General features: G+C 36.0%; 1 protein-coding gene across 1 annotated transcript in view; it reads left to right on the top strand.

Annotated features, from left to right (window-relative positions):
• The first annotated feature begins 2,159 nt into the window (after window positions 1-2,159).
• LOC149576111 (lactate/malate dehydrogenase family protein) overlaps window positions 2,160-21,607 on the top strand; it is a 134,136-nt gene continuing 114,688 nt past the window's right edge. The window contains exons 1-3 of the mRNA XM_089816349.1: window positions 2,160-2,362; window positions 2,556-2,658; window positions 16,965-17,051. Coding sequence (XP_089672475.1) covers window positions 2,202-2,362; window positions 2,556-2,658; window positions 16,965-17,051 — 351 coding nt within the window. The 5' untranslated portion in view covers window positions 2,160-2,201. The remainder of the gene's footprint in view (window positions 2,363-2,555; window positions 2,659-16,964; window positions 17,052-21,607) is intronic.

Raw genomic sequence — 21,607 nt, 5'->3', positions numbered from 1 at the left:
AGAATTTCAAGAAAATAACATCTCAACTTTGTATTTATATAGTTCATTATTCATACTAAGTTTTCATTTGAACACAACATAGTATAATATTTTTCCCCAAGCTACGAATCAACAAGATAAGCATGTATATCAAATGTTGTTGCAAGATCATGTCTACATTTTATTTTTTAAAAAAAAATCATTTTAAAGTAGCCTAAGAAGACTTTTCAAAATCAAATTTGAAGGCCTTAGGGACTCCTAAATGGGTCGAAGGTGTTCATAGTTCGTATATCTAGATATAGCTTGACAACACATGTCACAAGCTTTTGACACTTCAAATAGTTTGTTAATCAGATTCCTAGTTTAAAAGGTAAAGTCTCTAGAAGTTGGGTCTCTTGAAATAGGAAATATGTAGACATACTGTTCACACATAAATGAACTATAAAAATGAGCCATGCATGTTAGTATGTGTGTTGCCATATCATAGGACACCTTAGATTGGAGATAAGATGGGCACCACTTTTTGGGTGGTTTAAGTCCATGATTTTGTATTGCCATTTGATAAATTCATGTATTATATCTCCTTTATAGTAGGTACATAGGATCGAGTTTTGTGTGAGAGTCTAATAGTTGTTACCTTTAGATATGTGGTAGGTGATACTCTTGTGAGAAGCTTGCTTTGCAAGTAATCTGTTTTTTAAATTTTTTTTCAATAATACATTGGGTAACTTTTGGAGAGTGAGGATTTCCCTTGAAAGAGTTTTCACCATGTAAATCATCATTTTGTGGTATGCAAATTATTTATGCTCATTTTAATTAAGTTTTGTGACTCTCAAGTAGATATTTGAGAAAGTTTTTGCATAACCCTCCTCTCAAGGCTAGTGTAAGAAGTTGTTCCACTACCTTTAATTCCTTACAAGCCACACAAGCTTCTAGGTAACATTGAATAAGATATTCCATCAAGAGCTATCCAACATATGATAACATTAAAGAGAGCCACTCAACATAGCTAGATACAACTTTTCTGGATCTCAAATGCTCAAACATGGACATGATAGTAATTACTTCCAAATACCTTGACATCAATGAAAAAACTTAACAATGCCTTTAACACCAAAGCCAAAATTTGTCCAATATTACAATTCAAGGGCATTAAATTTTTTTTTATCACTATACACACCATTTGTGTGTCTGTGAATATGGTCTTTGATCTTCCTTGTAATTGTTAATAGTTCCTCAAGATGTTTAACCTACGAGAACTCATTCATCTATTGTGTTGACAAGATTTGCAATGGTGTCTTTATACAATGGTTTGCCTTCTTTGGTATCGAAGAGGAAAATATGAGTAAAATGTTTTTTTTTTTTTTAATCAATTGTGTGTGCCATGTTGTTTAATGAATGTAATGATTGATTATGTAGGGTGCAACATTGATCCACAATCTTTTCTATGTCAATTTAGATTTCATACAGACACAAAGAGTTTGTCTCATCAAAAGCTAAGCTTTGAGTCATTGATATATATAACCAAGAAAAATCAATAGATAATCCGAACAACTTGAAACTTAACTCTTTGATAAAATGAACCCTTTATAACCTCTCTAATGACCTTACTACTATTTTTCACCCATCTATACCTAATATGTATTTACAAATAAAATCAAAGATTGCATATTCAAACAAATAACCTCAAATTCCACTCAAGCAAACAATAACGCAAAACCAACAATTTTAACAAACCTTAAACTACAAATCTTGCAACAATAAAATGCTATCAACAAAGGAGGGACAAGGTAGCCATATTATGTTTAGGTTTTGATATATATATTCCCTGAGTTAGGCTAGTTTTGTCGGGATGATCTTTAATTCCTTGGAGTTTTATGCTAACAAGTACATGTCATATATGTTTCGCAAGTGTCCTATGGCAGCTTGTGCATTATTGGGTTTAAAGTGAAAGTGTTTCAATCAACCTCGTCAACTGCTTGGGGTTTAAGAATAGTTGGTTTACAAAGCTGATGACACGTTGGACACACGGACCACACAAGATTTCCTTTGGATAACATTCAGTCATGAACTGCACATAAGCAGCTGTGTAATCCCAACCAGTCAAAATTCAACTGGATGGACAACCACACAACTCCTGCAGAGCTTTATACTTAATCATAGAGCATATTTAATATACCATATTGTTTGAAATCGAAGCTGCCAAATTGATCAGAGCAAATATGGCAGCAGCAGACATTTCTTTATCTCGACCTCTTCTGCAAAGGAAGGAGATCTCATCATCTTGCTTCCGGCCTCAAAAATCTGTCGAATTTAACTTCAAAAGATCAAATGCGAAGAAAGATTTTCGCCATGCTAAAATTTCGTGTTCGGTCGCTTCCAGGTAAAGTCTATCCAGACAATTCATGGATTACAAGTAGAATTATGAGTGATTTCATATAGTAGATTTATTTAGACAGAACTGCGTTCAGTCACTCTGAGGAAAATTCTATGGCGGGAATTTGTGGTTTGAAAGTGAAGCTGTTTGTAAATCTCCTGTATAATGAGTTATTTAAATATAATGATGTGTAATCTAGTCAAACTCAGACGCCAACACCTGCGCCTGATATCACTATTACTCCGGAAGGAAACAAGAAAGAGTGCTTTGGCGTATTCTGTCTCACCTATGACTTAAAAGAGGTAGTTTTCCTAATTCTTTTCTTCATTTTTGAGCTTGAAAATCTTGTTATTATTACTATGAAGTTATGTTGTAAAGAGTGTATTGCTTAAATGATTATTACACGCAGTCATTCTAGGATTATTATATATCTATATTCTGTGTTTGTTCCAGTCATTATTCGATGGCAAATTAATGAATTTCATATTCAGATTTTTGGTTGAGAAGCCATTTATTGTAGAATTAATTGTGCGAACTCTGTTCTTTGGTCAGAACGTCCATTTCGCAATGCCCATAAATTAGAGAGGCCTTATCTGAGCCATCTCCAACAGTAGCCACATTACGAACAGTAAACTGGACATAATAGATTCCTCATATCTCGTTTTTCTGTGAAATTAATTGAGACCCTTGACTATTTTTAGCGAATTAGACTTCTCATGATTCCTCTTTGCTACTGTGACCAGAATAGCTTGATTTGTAGAGAAGCCAAGCTTAAATTGTAGTTTAAAAGAGTTCTTTTGTTTTGCTTTTTCAACTTTCTTTTTAACATCAAGGTTGTACAGAGATGGGAGTACTTGGAGACACCCGGAGATTGGTACTGGTACTGGTATGACTATTTTTTCATAATAGGAGACAGGGTACCTGGAGATGCTGCTATTATTTTAAATATGATTTAATAATATATAGAGAAATCTGAATATATAGTGGACTGTAACTATAATTTAATGATACTTGGAGACTGTAACACCAAATTGCCTACCAATATTGAACTGTCCACTCATTTCTGCTGTTGCAGTTGCTTTTAAATTCTTAAATCTCAAAATGGTGCCCAGAACCATTAGATCTTTCACCACTACAATAGAAAAGTCTCCACATAAGTCTCCGGTTCCGGAGGTGCATCCTAGTCTCTGGTACACATCCCAAGGGGTCAGGGACGTGTCTCCATGCAAATATGCTTTTAATTAAATAGAGGAGTTACAGCCTTGGCTGACTGACCTTTTGATGACAGAAAGATGTTGGAAACTGTTGGAGGTCGAACTCTCTAGGGCATGTGTCCAGGCCTTTGCACATATTTGCTTTGTGTGGCTTAAATGTTTAAAGATAAATCAATTTAAGCTTAACAAATAGAGCTATCAGTCACTTGTGGTTGTTCAACAGCACTGTGTAGAATAACATGAGGATTGAGTGGCATTCAATTCCTAATTGAATGTTTCTTTGACCACCCTTTATTTTAACTGGCTTCAAGATCTTGGATTCATTTGTTTGGCAATTTGAGTAAACATGGCATTTTGGTTGCATCTGTCACCTAGAATTCAATTTCCCCATGCTGATCCATCCTTTAGGTTATTAACCATTTCTTGTACTTATCCATTTTCTTTGTCGACTCTCATGTCAAGTTTGATATTTGGGACCTTGGATGGTATTTGCATTCTTCAAGATCAGCTCATTGAAAACTTAACTATAACTTGTGCTCTTGAATAGGAAAAAACACTGACCCTAATGGTTCTAGTTCTCTTGCATAGTCCATTGGTACCCTATGCAAATACACTTGGCAATGCTTAGACACCTTCTAGGAGGTGTAGAAGTTTTTTCCTAACTTCATATATAAAATCCCTTTATGCAGAAACATGATGTGTCATTATGCCTTAGCTGTAGCATATTGGCTTTTGTTGGCACTTCTTAAGTAAAAATATTTGCCTTGTTATCATTGGTGACTTGGATTTTCTAGTTTTCAAGTATGGATGGACCAGGCCAGATCTCCCCTTGTTTTTAGCAACTCAAATCCAAATTGAGTCATTAGCTTTCTTTCTTCATTGCATGAGACATTTTGGCCATTGAAGATGATATTAATGATATGCATGATGACCCACTTGAGATTGAGGTTAGTGGACAAAGAGGAATGTGCATACACAATTATGCAGCCAAATGAATCAATTCATAAAATTGATTGAGCGTGTGCATGCATGTGATATAAGAAATGAACAAGAAACAAGTGTCTTGTTTGATATGTTGCTCTTTTTTGCTTCCTTGGATGACAATAAGGGCTATTGATGTTGACATTTTTGCAATTGTCTATTTGCATGATGTCAATGTGGATGTGCCTTCACTTAATGATCGTGATTGATCAGAATGGCAGTACTTTACCTTTTTACTTTCTCATTTATTCAAACAGCATGTCCTTTCAGTCCACTTAAAGCACAATCAACCTAGAGGAGACATCAAATATTGCACCAAAGAAATAAACTCTTGTAAGTCTCCACATGATCACTATCTTCACAACCATTGAGAGCAAGACCCTAAAAATCATAACCAGTATTTGTAATATCATATATTTATTATGTTGAGGACAAGTTGCCAAGGTGACTTTAATAGAGAGATACAAATTCAAGAAATTAGTTCTTTATTGTAGTATCTCATGTTGTTGACTTTTGTCTCAATGGTTTGGGCTGTGCTTGCAATCATGCATATAGTTTAGACAATGAAAGTTATATCAATACACGCCAGTGATGCATGCTGGGGGCATAATGACTGAGAGCTTGATGGACACATTAATAACTATTAAGTGTTTCACTTTGATATATGGTGTGTCCAACTCTTCAAGGTGCTTGTGTCTTGCTAGAGGTTGAGTCCTTTGTGTGGAATATGAATGAGTAGTGAGGCATATGTATGTCTGAGGATCAGTATGTTGCAGCTCAACATGCATGTATGTCTGCATTAGATGCTTTTCATTTTGACATGTAGATTTTTTTCTCTCTCGTGTAAGCTAGAAGGATAGTCGGATGGATATGCTTTTCTTTGTCATGTGAATTGGAGGTGTTTTCATTTCTCCTTAATTCTTTTAACGAGGCTGGTAGGTGTAACAATTTTGTAGGCATGAGTTATGGATTAGATTAATACCAACTATAGGTTGAGTATTGGAATGATTCACTTGGATGTTTTCTCTTTCTGCCTCTATGGATCTTTTCTCTTTGTGTCGCAAGGATTCAATGATCAGACAAAATGCTATAAATTTGAGTTATTTGATAATTGATTGAACAACAATCGGTCATTTTCCACATACATGCAACTATAGACATTGAGTGAAGTCTTGGGTTTCAACTCTTACAAATCTAGTTGCCTATGGAGTAATATAATAGTTTGTGAATCTTAGGGAGGTATCTTGTTTGTAGTTGATTCTTGCGATTGAATGTCTCCTTGGTCATTGTATATTTTAAGGGAAACTTGTGATGAATAGTGATAGCATTCTAACCTAGTTTTTTCTCTTGCTACATTTGCTAGTAAGATCTTAATGAGAATTTGATAAATGTTATATCACTTTAGTTTATCATAGATTTGTTTGTAATATTCTCTTCCTTATCATGGATGAATTCTTGATCTTTGGAGAGGATTGTTAAGCATATCTATTTTTTTTGATATCATATCTCTGCTATTATATTGACAAGATGTACTTTTTGGTTGATTGTGACTCTGCAACCCATACTTAAGGTGTTCATGGAAACATATGACCCTCTATATTCTCAGATAAAAATATCTTTGACCAACAATTTAGGAGTAAGAAAATTGTATGCATTTCATGATTCAATAATTTATCTAGGGAAACATTTTAAGTGATCCTTATAAATTTTATCCTACAAGTTCATGTCCTACATACCTGCATCTTGCAGTTATGCAATTATGTCTTTATTAGCTTATAGAGGTTATATTTGCAACAGATTTGAACTCAGTCTACTGAAATTTTTCGGGTTAGGCATACACTTGAAACTTGTAGTATGTACCATGTTTACAATTTATTTATTTTCAATTTTGCTCAATCTTGCTGAGGATACCCTTAGATATGACCTCGTTGGTCTAGCTGAGCTCGAAGTAGAAGAGAGAGCATCCACTCTCAACAATTGGCTTTTCATCACTCACTCTTTGTTGATGAGTTGATCTATCTAGTCTTCATGAATGACATTCCCCTAGCCTTTAATTTGATTGATCCTTCTAGATATGTGAATAGTGATTTTGGGATCCAACACTGACATTGTGTTTTGGTCGGTTTCTATTCAGATTGTAAATTAGTGAATATTCTTTTTCCTATAGACTCTATATTTTGTTGGATGTGTCCTAATTTGGAAAATGATTTTGAGGATATGTATTATATGCCTTTTGCTAGTGTTATTAGTAGCCAAATCTATGCAATAGTTTGTACTCGATTGGATGTTGCCCAAGTAGTGGGTTTTGTTAGGAAGTGTATATAAGAGGTTGGACATACATGGCTTTGTTGATACATATTGAGTGGACAACTTGGATAGTTGGAGCACCACTTGTGGCTGTGTCTCTATTTGGTAGTGCTATTGGATGGATGTTTAAGAGACAACTCATGGTTTTTTTGTCACCATCAAAGTATATTATAGTGCAGAGACATATGCTTGTAAAGAGGACATATACTTACAAACATTGTGTTCACATAAATGATCAAGGAGTTCAGGTTCTCTTAGGAAGTGATGTGAATGAACATTCTTTTGGACTTGCTGGTTTTGATTACAGAGTGGTTCAATATTATTTTTATTTTAATGCTTGGAAATAAATTTAATGTTACTGGTGATGCTGGCATAACACACCTTTTGACTCGACATCAAATACTTTTGACCTAGAGATATGAATTGGCAAAGGCAGAAATGGGGGACCTCATCCTCACACTTCACTTGTTCAAACCTATGAGCTTAGTGACCCAACAAAGGCAGAAAGCCTTTGAGCACATTGGGCCAGTAGGGATTTGAACCTTGATGTCTGCTTTACTTCACCTACAAAGTTTTTAACAATGACCCTACATACCCGAAGACAATGGATGGTTCAAATTAGATGTGACATTTAGATTTCTATTTGTTTAGCCAGGTCCCATGTATCATGCTTATACAAAACTACTGACGTGTAGTACCGTTTTATTTCCAAGATGGTGGAAAGTGGTAAGGTCATGGTTAGAAGTTTGACTTGAAAGATATGTGTAGATTCACTATAAAACCACTAAGAATGGATAATTTGAATTTCTCTTTGCATAGATAGGCCATAGGCCTTGAATATGTGACTTTATGTCTCCTATCATATATCATGGTAATATATATAATATCAAATGAGAGAATGTTAGAATCAAGGTAATATTAACCTTGCAAACTCTATGTATCTCATGTGACTCCAACACCTTGGAAATACTTAGATGGATGCCTAGGGGTGATTGGATGAATTATGCATCAATAGTTGGTTGACTTGTATATTAGTTTTAATTATATTAATAGGGAAGTAGTTATGACAATAGTGGTTACAAAATTGAATAGACTCCATATACATCAGTTTTTGTGGAAAAGTAGAGATAAGGCTTTGTTCCCAACTAAGCTAAAAAACATTGTTTTCTTATGAGTCGGATTCTCCGATCAAGAGCTTCTCCTTTGAAGACTTAAATATAATGGAGAATCGGAAAGGTGTCTTCTCTGCTACGCCAGATCTTAAAGGCTAAATTTATTGTAAGATTCCCTGTTAATAGTGGATTTGATCGAATGGAGTTGTTAACCAACCAAATTAATTGCAAATCTGATCGTTGCACCATTGAAGCAGAAATCTAGATTAATGGGCTGCTCTTCACATGTGTGACACGGGAAATCCAATGCCCAATGATCGAATTCGAATTCAATAAGTTTGGATTCATGCTTGTTTTAGTTCTTCATCTTGCAACGCGTACAATTTCATGTTAAGTGTGATTTCTCTTGCTCTGTGTGATTATATATAGCTAATGGCAGGGAGAATTGGTGGTAGTGATAGATTGCCTGGTCTTGAAAGTGAGTTGAAGAATTATACAAATACATTCTTTAGATTTGACAATCTTAGAGATTTGCGTATGAGGTTGAACTCTCAGCCTATTCATCCTATAACTCAGAAGCTTAAAGAGAGTGGGCTAGTGGAAGCCGTTGGGTTCCCCATGGCAGTTCAAGCACTAGAATTAGTTCGGGAACGTATTGCCAGATACGATGTGAGCACTAATCAAATCAAAATGCCAGACGACTTTGTCCTCCTCACATTTGACAGAGGTCTCATGCAAAGTGCATTTGGGATCCCAAATAGAGCCAAATATTGTGACATAGACTTTGGCTCGTTCACCTCTATTTATAATGAGAAGAAGACCTTGAGGCGAGGAGATATATTGGCAACTTGGTTCCAGCCACTGAAGAGCAAAAAAAGTAAGGTTCCAAAAACTTTTTTCGGAACCAATCCAAAGTGAGAGATAGTGGATATTTTGGCCCTGTTGCTAAGGTTAACAGGTTATGAAGCATTCCTAAATTTCATAGAGCACCATTTATTTTTGGTGCAAGCCGTTTGTGCTGATGGACAATACATTGACTGGGCTCAAATCCTATGTGATGAGCTTACCAGTTGGATGAATCAAGCCAAGGCATTCAAGCAATTCTATATGTCTTCTTATCTCATATATGTTTTGGCAACACACTATGGCTAGGCTTGTTGCGCATTGAAGAGTTTGATGAAACAACAAAGGTTTATGACTTTTATCCTTGCTTGCAACTAGAAAAGAGCTACGAGGAGTTTGTAAAGGTGAATGATGCCTTTACCATGAGGCAATGCAAAGAGCTACAAGGATGCCTTGAGAGGAGATTTTCACCAGAGGCTATTTTAGTGGTGACCCAATTTGGTTGTTGTTTTATTCAATCGGCCTTGTCCTACATAAGAATCGGTGGATTCGATGGCTTTTGCTGGAGACTACCAAGGTATCCTGAGGATAAAATTGTGCTTATTAAATTGTGTAGACAAATTCTAGAAGTGAATACATTGTGTGCAACTATTAAGAAAGCATGAATCCCTTTTCCTATTATTATAGGAGCATACTCATGTGCATCTAGGTCAGATGCAAAGAACCTGTAATAACCCTCCTCAAATCTGCCCTCAAAAATTGCTGATGAAAAGCTCAAAGAATTTCATCAAACAATTCACATGCAAGGGACGTATGACTGATATAGTATTTCAGCTAGCTTCAAATGACTTTTTTTACAATTTGCATCAATGAAAATCTTGTGCTAGAAGACTACAATGGACTACACAATGACCTAACATGAGTGTGCTACTAATTTTGACAATATTTAGTGCATATATATGATCTAAGCATGAGAAATGAACACCTCTAGCCAACTGGCATTTTTACAAACAGTTGGTATGCAAACTAACTAGTTGATAAATAATGATATTAAATTGCTTAAATGACACCAGCAACTATTATCTTCTTAATTGCAATGAAAATTACAATGCTCATGAAATATGGCCAAGACTTTGGCATTTACATGGATTACAAAATGATAATGCTGGTATAATGCACACTACAGCTGAAAGCTCATAACACCCTAAAAAACAATACTAACAAAAGAACTTGGTTGTAGATGGCTGAAATAATTTCTTTCTATGCTGCCCCTTCTGCTTTGCTTTTTTCGAACTGCTTTTTCGGCCTGCTTTTTTCGTACCCGCTTTTTCAGCCTGCTTTTTCAGTTTCGTTTTTTCGGACTGCTGCTATGTTGAATCTCAAGACCATATCTTTCAATGGCATCAAGATTTCCAGCTTGAAGGGATTTCATCCTCCAAACTATTGAGGCATAATCTCCAGAAAATTTCTCAATTTCTTTGATATTCCCAAGCTTGAATAAATGAGAGCTATCCTCTTTCTTTTAATCCCTTCCTCTCTTGCTCCACGCTTTCGTCTTGCCAATGTGGGATAATACATGACTTTTAATATTACTTCTTTTTTTCTTTTTACAAAGTCCATGTATGTACTCAAAAGGGGGACTCTTGATTTTTATAAAGTGACTTTATGAAACATTATAATATTTAATTTAAATAGTCACTTTACCGTTGTAACTTCAAACATTAAAATAATATACCAAATAAACTCGAAATCCCACATATAATAGCTCATTAGAAAGAGCCCAACAAAACACATCTCATCCTGTCACTGAAAATTGAAGGCACTGCATCCCCCTATTGGCTTACTAAAAATAGTAAGTCTTCTTGACAACCCAACAAATGAACTCCGTTTGGCCTGTAATTAAATTTGACTAGGCCAAATAACCTCAGGATCCCTTTTGAAGTCCTGGTTAGCCCTCGGGACCATACAAGAATGGGCTAACGACAACATACCTCCAAACTGGCTAAGTGGGGGACATTACAGAACTTGGTCAAAGCCTTTGAGGGAAAATATAAATTCAAGGATTATGAAGTCATAAGGCCTCAATTTGATCTAATAGACAATGTGAAGGACAATCTTCAGCTTGGTTCCAATTACAAACATGTGCCTGATATAGAGGACTACTGGGTGGACTACTACACTAAAATTTAAACCCGAGAAAAGTTTTGGTCTAGGCTCAGAGTGGAGCAAGTCAAATTATATAAGGTGAATATCAATGTTGACTACATTGAAGACAATGGATCCTATGTGAGGTTTGCTATAGGAGCAGACCAGACTGATTATGCTACAGGAACTAACATGGTGAAATATGCTATAGGAACAAACAAAGATGAAACAATACTTCAAAATTGTGCAATAGGAAGATATAACAAAGATGATGCTACAAGAAGCTATACAAACTATGAAGGAAGTTGATGTCATGTTTTCGTGTGTTTGTTAGTAGGATTAAAATTTTGGTGTTTGTAATAAAGTCCTACGGTGTGGTCGCATAAATGGAATAGTGATTCTATAAGCTCTCCAATTATAGCCACTTAGGATAAAGTTAATTTTCCATTTTTGGTTGAGTTGTTTTTATTTTAGAGTGTTTGTGTGTGTTTGAAATAATTAAGCTAACTAAGTAAATCGATGGCTACAGGAAGCTCCAAATAGCTGGAAGAGTTGGCGGTAGATTCTGATTTTTGACCGACCCTTCATGATTTGAAAAACGGTGTTCATTTTGTTGTTTTGTTGTTGGTGTTTCATCTTCCCAATCTCAGAGATGAGAAAGTATGAAAAGGCGAAAATTGTAACAGAAAAGGAGATCGTTGTAGAATAACAAAACACCCATTCGGTTCTGAATTCAAATTAGATTTGCTGGTTTTGAAAATTATTACAGGAAACTCAATTTTTTAAGTTTTTGAATGTAATTGATTGCTGTTTTGAGGGTCGGGACACTACGTGGGAGTCTTTTAGACTCTCTGCAATATGTTTTCAGGGATTGTAGGAGGTTATGTATTATATGTTTATGTTTTCATTTGTGTTTACTTTTTTGGTTGTTTCTGTCTATGTCCATGCAGAAGGAGATTCATGATCATGGTGAATATCTTTATGTATTCACCGATGTGTTGAAATCACATAGTTGATATGTGACAATGGTAAAAGTTGGTTTGCATAAGGGATTTGCAGATGTTGTTAATGACTGAGAATTTCATAATTGATGGTTGCTCTGTTATCAAGTTCTAAAACCACGCATGTAGAAAGGTGGTATATACAAGAAAACGGATTAATATTGTTCAATGATTAGTTTGCGATCGGTTTTTGGGTCCCCAATTTTACATTCGAAGGTGACTAAAACTATCTATGTATTTCAATTGCATTGAAGAAGAGTCTAGTCGATTTCCATTAAATTGGTGTAGGAAAACTAATGTTGCTACTGGAGGTTGAATGGGCTATTGTAGCATGTTTGCATATTAGTCGGTATTAAGAGAATCAGATAGATTCAATTTGGGTTAAGCAGAATTATCAATCCTAAAGGTGCATGAACCCCTTGATGCAGACTTAGTTGAGTGATTTATTTCCTCTTGAGTTTTCCAAGGTGAGGTTCTGCATCAAGGTCCTCAACATATGAGAAAGAAATCAAGGGCACACCAATTGTGTCTACTCCACATGATGGCCCCGTAGTTGACAAAATGGAGATTCTAATGGATAGCATCATCAAAAGGATTGATAAGTGGGTAGAGTGGACAAGAGCTAGAAGAAAGAGAGTGGGTGCTACTGGTTCATCTACAGGCATATTTGGAGGAGCTCAAACAATGTTCACACCTACTTTCAGTACTACAATGACTACCTCTACATCTATGGGTCCTTCCCAATCAATTGGTGGAGGAGGGAAAGACCAGCCTCTAGAAAAGAATGTTCAAATAACTCCTACTTGTGGAGGAGGCCTTCTTGCCTGACATTGGTAATGTTGGAGACACAGAGGCGGAGAAGGAGAAGGAAAAATAAATGGAAAAGGAGCAATTAGTTGGGAAAGACTCCTCTACAATTTCCATGATAAACCTTGATGGAGATAGAAATCAATCGAAGGAGAATCAGCCAGGCGATGTACTAGATGGAGGTGATTAGGCTCAAGAGACTCCACAACAACAACAATGAGGAGTAGGCACTGATCAAGGTAATGCTCCTGCTTATTCTGTGAGTAAGACTGTAACATTTCCATTTTCTAGTAGGAAGGAGACTCCTTCAGTTGCGAGGAAATTGTTTGATCCCTCAGCGCTATAGTCAACACTCAATGTCCTCACAACCAACTCTTGGTTGGAGGATACTATCGAGAGGAAGAAGAGAAGAATGGAGGACAGTGTGCCACCAAAGAACCTGATCGCTTAGCCAATACAACCACAACCCCCATTCCAAAAAACTAAGAAGCAAAAGACATTAGTAACTCTTGTTACTGATGCCAATACAGGACATATGGTCATGGAGATAGCAGAGCCACATAAGGGTGGGTGAATTGAAGATCTAACCCGAGGTGATTTCCAAATAAAGACACATGACATGGGACCTCCAATGCATGCCACCATGTCGAATGTGTGGAAATACTCCATGTGAAGATTGAAGATAGGTTTGAGGAGTTCCAATTGGCTAAGGCAACATTCAAGGCCTTAAATAAGGAGTTAATTGATTATATCAGTGCTATGCTCGGGCCTCTTGCCATTGTTCCAACTGATGGTGTTACCCTAAGCACATTTGATCCTATTGCAGAGGAAAACAAGAATTTTCTTATGAAGTTGCAACAAGAGAGACATTTTGGGCAAATAGTCCGTGCATGGGTAGAGGACATGAAGATCCAAGGTCCTTCCTTAATTGAGAACCTTGATAATCTATTGCTGGATGCATCAAGGCTAAAGGAGACTGTGAGTAGTCATCAAATCTCTATGCAATCCGAAGCTCAGAAAATAACAGAGGAGTTGGCATTACTCCAAAGATTGACATTGCCATCAGTCTTTGGATCCTTAGAACTGGCAAATAATCTTTGCTTCATTGGAAGCAAACTATGGAGTTCAAGAAGGAGAGCTTGCTGAAGTCCGAGCAAGAACCAAAGAATGTATATGTTGATGCGAAGAAGATCATGGAGAAGATCTACGTATATCTGAAGGATCTCCACACAGAATCTCAAGTGGCTCCAAATGGACAGTTGGTGGACATCCAACACATGAAGACCAAATTCCTAGCATTAATAGAAGAAACTACTAGTCTTGCCAATTTCCAAGATTCAAGGATCCAGGAGTTAAATGCTACAGACGACACCCTAAAGATGGTGCTAGACAAGCTTCAATCCAAAATTGCCATAGTGGAAGAGTTGATAGAGGGCCATGACTACTGGGTAGTCAGAGAAGATAACATTTATGTCCTAGGTGTCAAAGAAATCAGAATGGTACTCAATTCATTAAGAGCGCATAAGGCCATGTCAATAATCCAGAAGAAGAAGAACTGACATGAAGAAGAAGTGTTACATTCTTCTGATGATGAATCTTCAACAAGTTTTGACAAGTGTTATTCTCTCTCTCTCTCTCTCTCTCTCTCTCTCTCTCTCACTCCTTCTATTGTAGCTATTTTTGGCAATTCTCCTCACATGCATACTTTTGTAACGGACGACTGTTGTCATGCCTAAATTTTGGCTATGCCTCTACAACTGCTCTAAAATGTAATGATGAATGTAACCGGCCAGACTCTAAAGAGGACCTATATATGTAATTTTGAAAGATGAATAAAAGATCGGCAAACTTCTTTGTGAATTCACCCCTGTAGCTGAGACTACTAAGTGAGAATATGGGTTTACTTTGAATGTTTGTTGGTCCTGTTTAGGTTGTATGGAAGTGAAAGACAATTGAATTTGAAGCTGTTAATGTTGCATTGATCTAAGTGTTAGTGTTGTAAACAATCTGAGTGTTTCTTTTCAAGTTCAATTCTGGTTCATTTCCCCTGTTTCATTGCATTGTTAAAGTAGCTTGCATGTTCATTTCAGTAGGGAGAAGTAGAATACATTTAATGGTAAACTGATCAAGTTATGGTGATCGAGGTGTCGTTGTGGCTTAGCGGGGTAATCTGAGTGTTGCTTTCCTTGAATGTTCCTCTGTTTCTTGTTGCTGGTTGCATCTTGTAGTGTAGGCTTGCATTGGTGTGTTTTGGGATTCGGACATAAGTGAGCTGGGAGATTACTGTTGGGTAATCTTGTCTGGTCAAAGAGCCACTTGGGCCATGAATGTTCATTCTTGAGTGCACCATCCTTGCATTCAGTAGTGTAGCTGGAGGATTAGTTGTTAGAGTAGAAGCTAGTGTAGAAGAGATGAAAGACAGCTTATAATAGCCATAGCTGTGGGTGTTGTGGGCTGTCCAAATCATTCTTTCTTCCTGGCTTCTTCTGCTCTCTGGTTAAAAGTATATCTCCAAAATCTGATCTACTAAATTGACATCCATTGCATATCTTGCACCTACAAGGGTGCTATATCTTTAAATTCAGAGCACAATGATATTACCCATACACTGACCCATCTGTTGATTACAGCTTTGTTCCTCCACAAATTGGGCATTCAAGAGTCAAGGTGTAAGCCAAACCATAGGAGGGACAAACTATCAACCAACATAGCTTAACAGTTATTGATTCTCTATTTTCAAAGGATTCATATTCTACATTGGGAGTCCATAAGATTCAACAAATGATATTGACAAGATTTCATTGGAAACCACCTGGAATGACTACTGCAAGACACCAAGAAAATAAAAATGAAAAAATGGACCATCAAAAGGAGATCAAGGTCTCCAGACAAGCAACTTGGTAAGTTTCAGATCCATTTTATGCAGACCCCTTTCCAAAAGCATCCAAAGGGAATGATGGAAATTTTTATCTGCTAGATTCACATGTATTCTACATGAGAGGAAGTACCTTTTAGAACCCACTAGAATCGATGTTGTGCAAAAAAAATCCTGTCCTAAAGAAGTCAAGCAATTCTCCTAAATAATACCAAGTTATCTTGCAGACTAGAGATTGACATGATCCTATTGCAGACCTTTTCTAGACTCATAGGAATCCAGCCACTTTCTCACTGATGTTAAAAGCTTTGATATTGAATAAACTACTAGGAAAAGTTATAAGAGTTTTCTACAATAAGGTCTCAAGTCTTTTCCATATAAAACAGGACCCAGGATCTGCATCCTATGCAACCTGCAACTAAATTCTAGCTGGAGTTATCAATATGCAAGACAGGTAACAGAAGAAATGATTTCTCATGTGAAATACATCTTGAAAGTATGGCTCAAGCATGAAAATACTACAGAAGTTAAGAACTTCCCAAAATAAAATATCTAAATAATTGCACTGTGGAAACTCTGATTGTTTGGGTTTGTGATTATCCCACATTGATAGTAGTTTTTAGACAATATATACATATAAGGCATCACATATACAAAAAACTTTTCCAATCTGAAAGTAGGCTTTGGGAGTGTGAAACTTCAAGTTTATGTCTTAACATTCCCCTCTCTTCTAACAAACTTTAAGGATTATTGGAAAATTTGTTATTCAACATATACATGGATGTGGTGGGCATAGGGACTAACTTTTTTGAATGAAACTTATACAACCACTTAGCAGTCATATTGGATTCTTTTCTTATTACAACACTCATCAATTGAATGTAATAATTCACGCATTGTCATTGGTCTACATGGAATTTCTAGTACTAGCTTTAAAGTTTGTCCAAATGGTTGCATCTGATGCATGTAGAAAGACTTGTTTCATATGTGGTGACTTGATATTAAAATTGATCCTGGTGAATATAAGAAATTTTGGAATCACTATTCTAGAGTTTCTGCAGTCAGTTAGTGAACTAAAGTGAAAAAGTTAAATGAGGTAAGGAGAATGAAAGAAAGGGTAGATTTTAATCAATTCTAATATTTTTTATTAGTGCTTTTATTTTAATTTTTGGATATAGTCTTATACCATGATATTTTGAAAGAGGAGGTATACATATAAATAGAAAATGTATGTCTAAAAAAATTAATGAGAGAAAATGAGTAGGTAAATGAGTGAATGATGGTTAGTTGAATTCTAAATTTGATATTATTTCCCTGTTATAGGATGAAAAACCAAAGACATGGAAGAAGCTCATAAAAATTGCAGTATCAGGAGCTGCAGGAATGATATCAAATCATCTTCTATTCAAAGTACTATTTCTGATCCTAAACATTTTTTATTGTTTCTTGTATTTATCAGTTCAAGAAGAGATTGGGCTGGGATAGAGATGGATTCTTTAAAATACAATTTAGATCTTATATATATCTTTTTCACTATAGGATATCATGAATAACAAATAACATTTTAAGAAAAAAGATCTCAACGGCCATAAATGGCCTAAAGAGAAACTTGATCTCCAAAGACAGGGAAATCATACACATTCTATATGCTACATAAGTGTTTAACTCTGATGAACATAACAAACATTTTCCATCTTTTAACTGACTGTATTTTCGAATCTCACTCATCCACATGTCAGTAGAGTTTACTAAAATTGAATAAGGTGTATAGTTCAATATTTCAGGTGACTGGTGTTGGGCAGAAATGCAGCTTATATTATTTTAGAAAATTGCAAATGTACACTAGTTTTATCGTAATAAAATATCGCGCAACAATAGTGTTACTAGAAAAGTATCTCTCCATTTGCTAAGGAAGCCTGCAGACCTTAGAATCAGTGGTAGATGAATCAATATCTTAATGGATCTATTTATCCTAAAGCATTACCTGTATATCCATTACCTCCCTAGAAGTATTCAATTTTCCTAGGATGATAGGAGAACTGAGGTAGTGTCCTTAAACATTGCCCTACACCTTGTTTTCCATAGATTGCTTGTGGAACATAGCCAAATTGTATATCATATTGTAATAACCACCTCTAATGATGTTGCTTTTTGAAATTTCTTGCCAAATAATATATGCTTGCAAATGATGGTGTTCTCTATCATTCAATTTCTGATATGAAGTTTTCCAATATGCATTTTCCACTTTTACAAATTTCCTTCGAGCGATTTCACATACAAGTCTTTTCAATCTAAGTTAATGGATCCTTGCATTTAGCCCTGGATCCTTATTCTGATGTGAGTATGATTCTGATTCCTTCCAGATTCCAGCCAGGAATCTGGATGCCTGTCTGGAATCTTGTTGGAATTCAGGCTGAATCCATGAGCGCCCGAGGCTGTGAGAGCCTTTTTTCAATTTTTCTAAAATCGAAAAACCATCTAAGTCAACCATTAAGTATGCATTTGGTCATTTGATGTTCATTCATTCATCTCTCAAGCATTTTTCACCATTTTTCTTTGTTCTATAGCTGTAGAATTTTTTTATGAATACTCATGAACCAATGATAAATGGACCAATTATATGTTTGAAGTTTTGAACCAATGATGAATGAACATTGAACATGTTACATGTATGAAACTATGAAAATACATACATACATACATATTTGAATGAATGAACCAATTATATGTTTGAATTTTTGAACCAGTGATGATTGAACATTGAACATGTTTTTGGTGAGCTTGTTTATCCATGGGTTTTAAGAATTATGAGCTTTGCATGTTGTAGTGGAACAAAGCCCACATCAACAAATCCTTGGGTAATAGGAATTATAGAGGACGCTATTCTTGATGACAAGTACACAGTGAGTAATGATCTGATTCTCTATAAATAGAGGATTTATTTGGTGCCATAGCTTAAGGTGAAGATATTGAATACTTAACATGATATGCCTATGGCTGTCACCTGGGTTCTTTAAGACTTATGGGCAGATCTGAGAGTTGATTGCATTGAAAGGACTTAAGACTTAAAAATTAAGTCGTTAAGTATATCATATAGTGTCCAACATGCCAATAGAACAAAAATAAGCACAATTGTTTAGCTAGTTTTCATCATCCCTTGCCCCTCCTAGATAAAAAATGGGTATGCATCTCCATGGATTTCATCACTAGGCTACCCAAGGTACAGGGCAAGGACTACATATATATTGTGATGGACAGGTCGACTATGTTTGCACATTGTTTTGTGATTTTTGCAACACACATTGCAACATAGGTAGCTGATTTGTTCTTCAGGGAGATTTTTAGACTTCATAGGATGCCTAGGGATATGGTTAGTGCTATGAATAGCAGTTTCTAAGCCTTTTCTAAGGAACTTTAGAAGTTTAGAGATTGAGTGGGATAGACCTCACTCTTGCATAAGTTATGATGCAGAGTGGCAATGGAAGCAACTTCGATGCCTCTTGTACTTCTCTATAATCTTTGTACTTGTCACCAACCAATGGTACTTGTCTCAACTTGTAGTCCTTCTGTCCTTCAAGGAATCTACAAGAAATCAATGATCTTACAATCTCTTAATGGCACTGCAACAAAGAAACTTTGTACAATTCCCAACACACCCCACTTCAATGTTCAAGGGTCCCTTGAAGGTTTCTATGTGCCTTACCCTTGACAAATCCCTATGACCATCAACTCTGCCAAAAGAACACTAGACTCACAGTTAACTTGCTTACTTCCCACACAAATTGTATCCCAACAATCACAGTGATAGATATAGCACAAGTGTACTTCCAAAGGTTAACACAAACCTTGAAGACCCCCAAGTCATTGACAAACTCTCCCACCTTAATCCTCAGCCTTGTGTTACTCGGTTCACCAAGTAATTGGCTTCTAATTCATTTACCCTTTTTGAGGCAAACAAGGATTATCTGGACCCACTTACAAACACAATGCCTTCTTGATTACTATGGTTGGGATTAGCCTCAGCTTATTGAAAAATGGAAAATGTTAAGTTTTAATTGTTAAGTAGAAAGAAAATATCTCATCTCATTTTTCATTTTTGGTATCCTAGTTGGGGTGTTACAGTTTCCATATGCAGTTTTTTGTGGATGTTGTCACTCGGTCTTACCATTTTCCATAGTCAACCAGTAGTTGTAGGGAATGAAAATTCCAAGGGACAAGGCCATTCCCAAGAATTTTCAATTTCACGAAGTGACTGAGCTTGCTAGTTGATAGAGCATTATTTTTTAAACAGCCAGTATGAAGGTTATGTTGAATGGTTTTGGAACTTGGAAGGGCACCTAAACCTTGTCCCAATAAGAAAAAGGATCTCCACCGTTTCCTTTGCAAATCCAAGTTTTGTTTGTTTTACACTTTATCTCTGTACTTCCTGCTTTACTCTTCTTCTCTGTACTTTTTGGAATTATCATGCCTTCTTGTAGTGTCCAAAAATCTAGAGACAAAACCAGATATTCTTTTTTAAAATGCATTTTGGATACGTATGTTTCTATTCCTGGTTATATGCAAGGTCGTTACTGTTAATATGTATAACAACAAAACCTACATTTCAGGTTAATGAGCTTAACCATTACTGTTCCTTCTACTATTCATGTAGCACAATTAATTTCCTTAAATCAATTTTTATACATGTTGCTTATCATTTGCAAGAAACTATAATAAAAATCTAATGTAGTATTCCATTCTTATCATACAGATTTCTGCATTCTTACTACTTAGCCAAGATGAAATAAAATAAGAATAGTATAACAGCAAACACTTCTTTTAATTTTCATTAAGATACAATGCTTTCAATTTGTATACCTATCTCAAATGAAAATGCCAACTATACTCTTAAACAAATAATAAATAGAGTGTGTTACATACATTGTCTGAAAACTGCAAGTAAACTCCTAACATTTCCTATCAGCAATTGTTACTCATCTTTTTCTCTTATTCCACAAGTTTACAAAGTGTCAATACAGATTTTCTTTGTACTTTTCAACTCAGATACAACCGCTGCAAAAAAACCTGAACTTCCACTTAGTACATAACACAAGACAATGAAATATGTTTAATAGCAAGAACAACAACAAGACTCCACTTTCAGTTTGGAACTTCACAAGAAACCTGCAATGAAAATACACATCTGCCCATTGAAAGCTCACCTCCCAGCCATAGGCCTTTTCAAGGCCACCCTCGAGCTGGGATAACCTTAGCTAGGTGGGGAAAACACATAAAATTGTAGCCATTCTCACATACTAAATATACAACAGATTTTACAAACACTCACAATGTCGCATTACTACACATCACTCCCAATCCAAGGGCTTGCACATAGGATCAACATTGATCCTTTCAAAGGGTGAAGGTGGAAATCAACAATGGGGAGAACCACATTGCAAATAAGCAACACATTCCTTCAGAAGGCTATCACATACATTTTACACATATAATCAACCTCCATGCACATCCCTTATGACCCCCAAGAAAAATCTCTTATGGCCCCCAAGCAAATGTGGCATATGGGGCCCGTAACACCCATATGTTATCCCTCTCCTTCTCAAAGAGACTCTCCACCCAAAAACATTCCCCATACCCTTCACCCAACAAGGTTTTTTTTCCCTCTTAAGGGTGAGGCTCACCTTGAACTCTCATACACATTCAGCCAAATCAAAGAAAAACGTAAGAAATTCACATAAACACCATAGGCACTACACAACACCAAAACTTCAGAAAACACATCTACAATATGCAAATTTGCAGCACTACACAAAATGTAACACAATTTGAAAAACATTGATTCAATATTTTGCATAAACATGAATTCCACAAGATAGGGGTTGTTGGTTCCCAAAATCATAGATTGGAAATCCAAGAGCTTGCCAATTCTCCAATAGGATTCCACAATCAGTTATGGCCAACAAACGGGA

This window comes from Cupressus sempervirens, chromosome 1, assembly GCF_028749045.1.
Source record: "Cupressus sempervirens isolate cs-2001-9-10 chromosome 1, ASM2874904v1, whole genome shotgun sequence".
Lineage (NCBI taxonomy): Eukaryota > Viridiplantae > Streptophyta > Pinopsida > Cupressales > Cupressaceae > Cupressus > Cupressus sempervirens.
The sequence above is the reverse complement of the archived record's forward strand: the minus strand, read 5'-3'. Positions and strand labels throughout refer to the sequence as shown.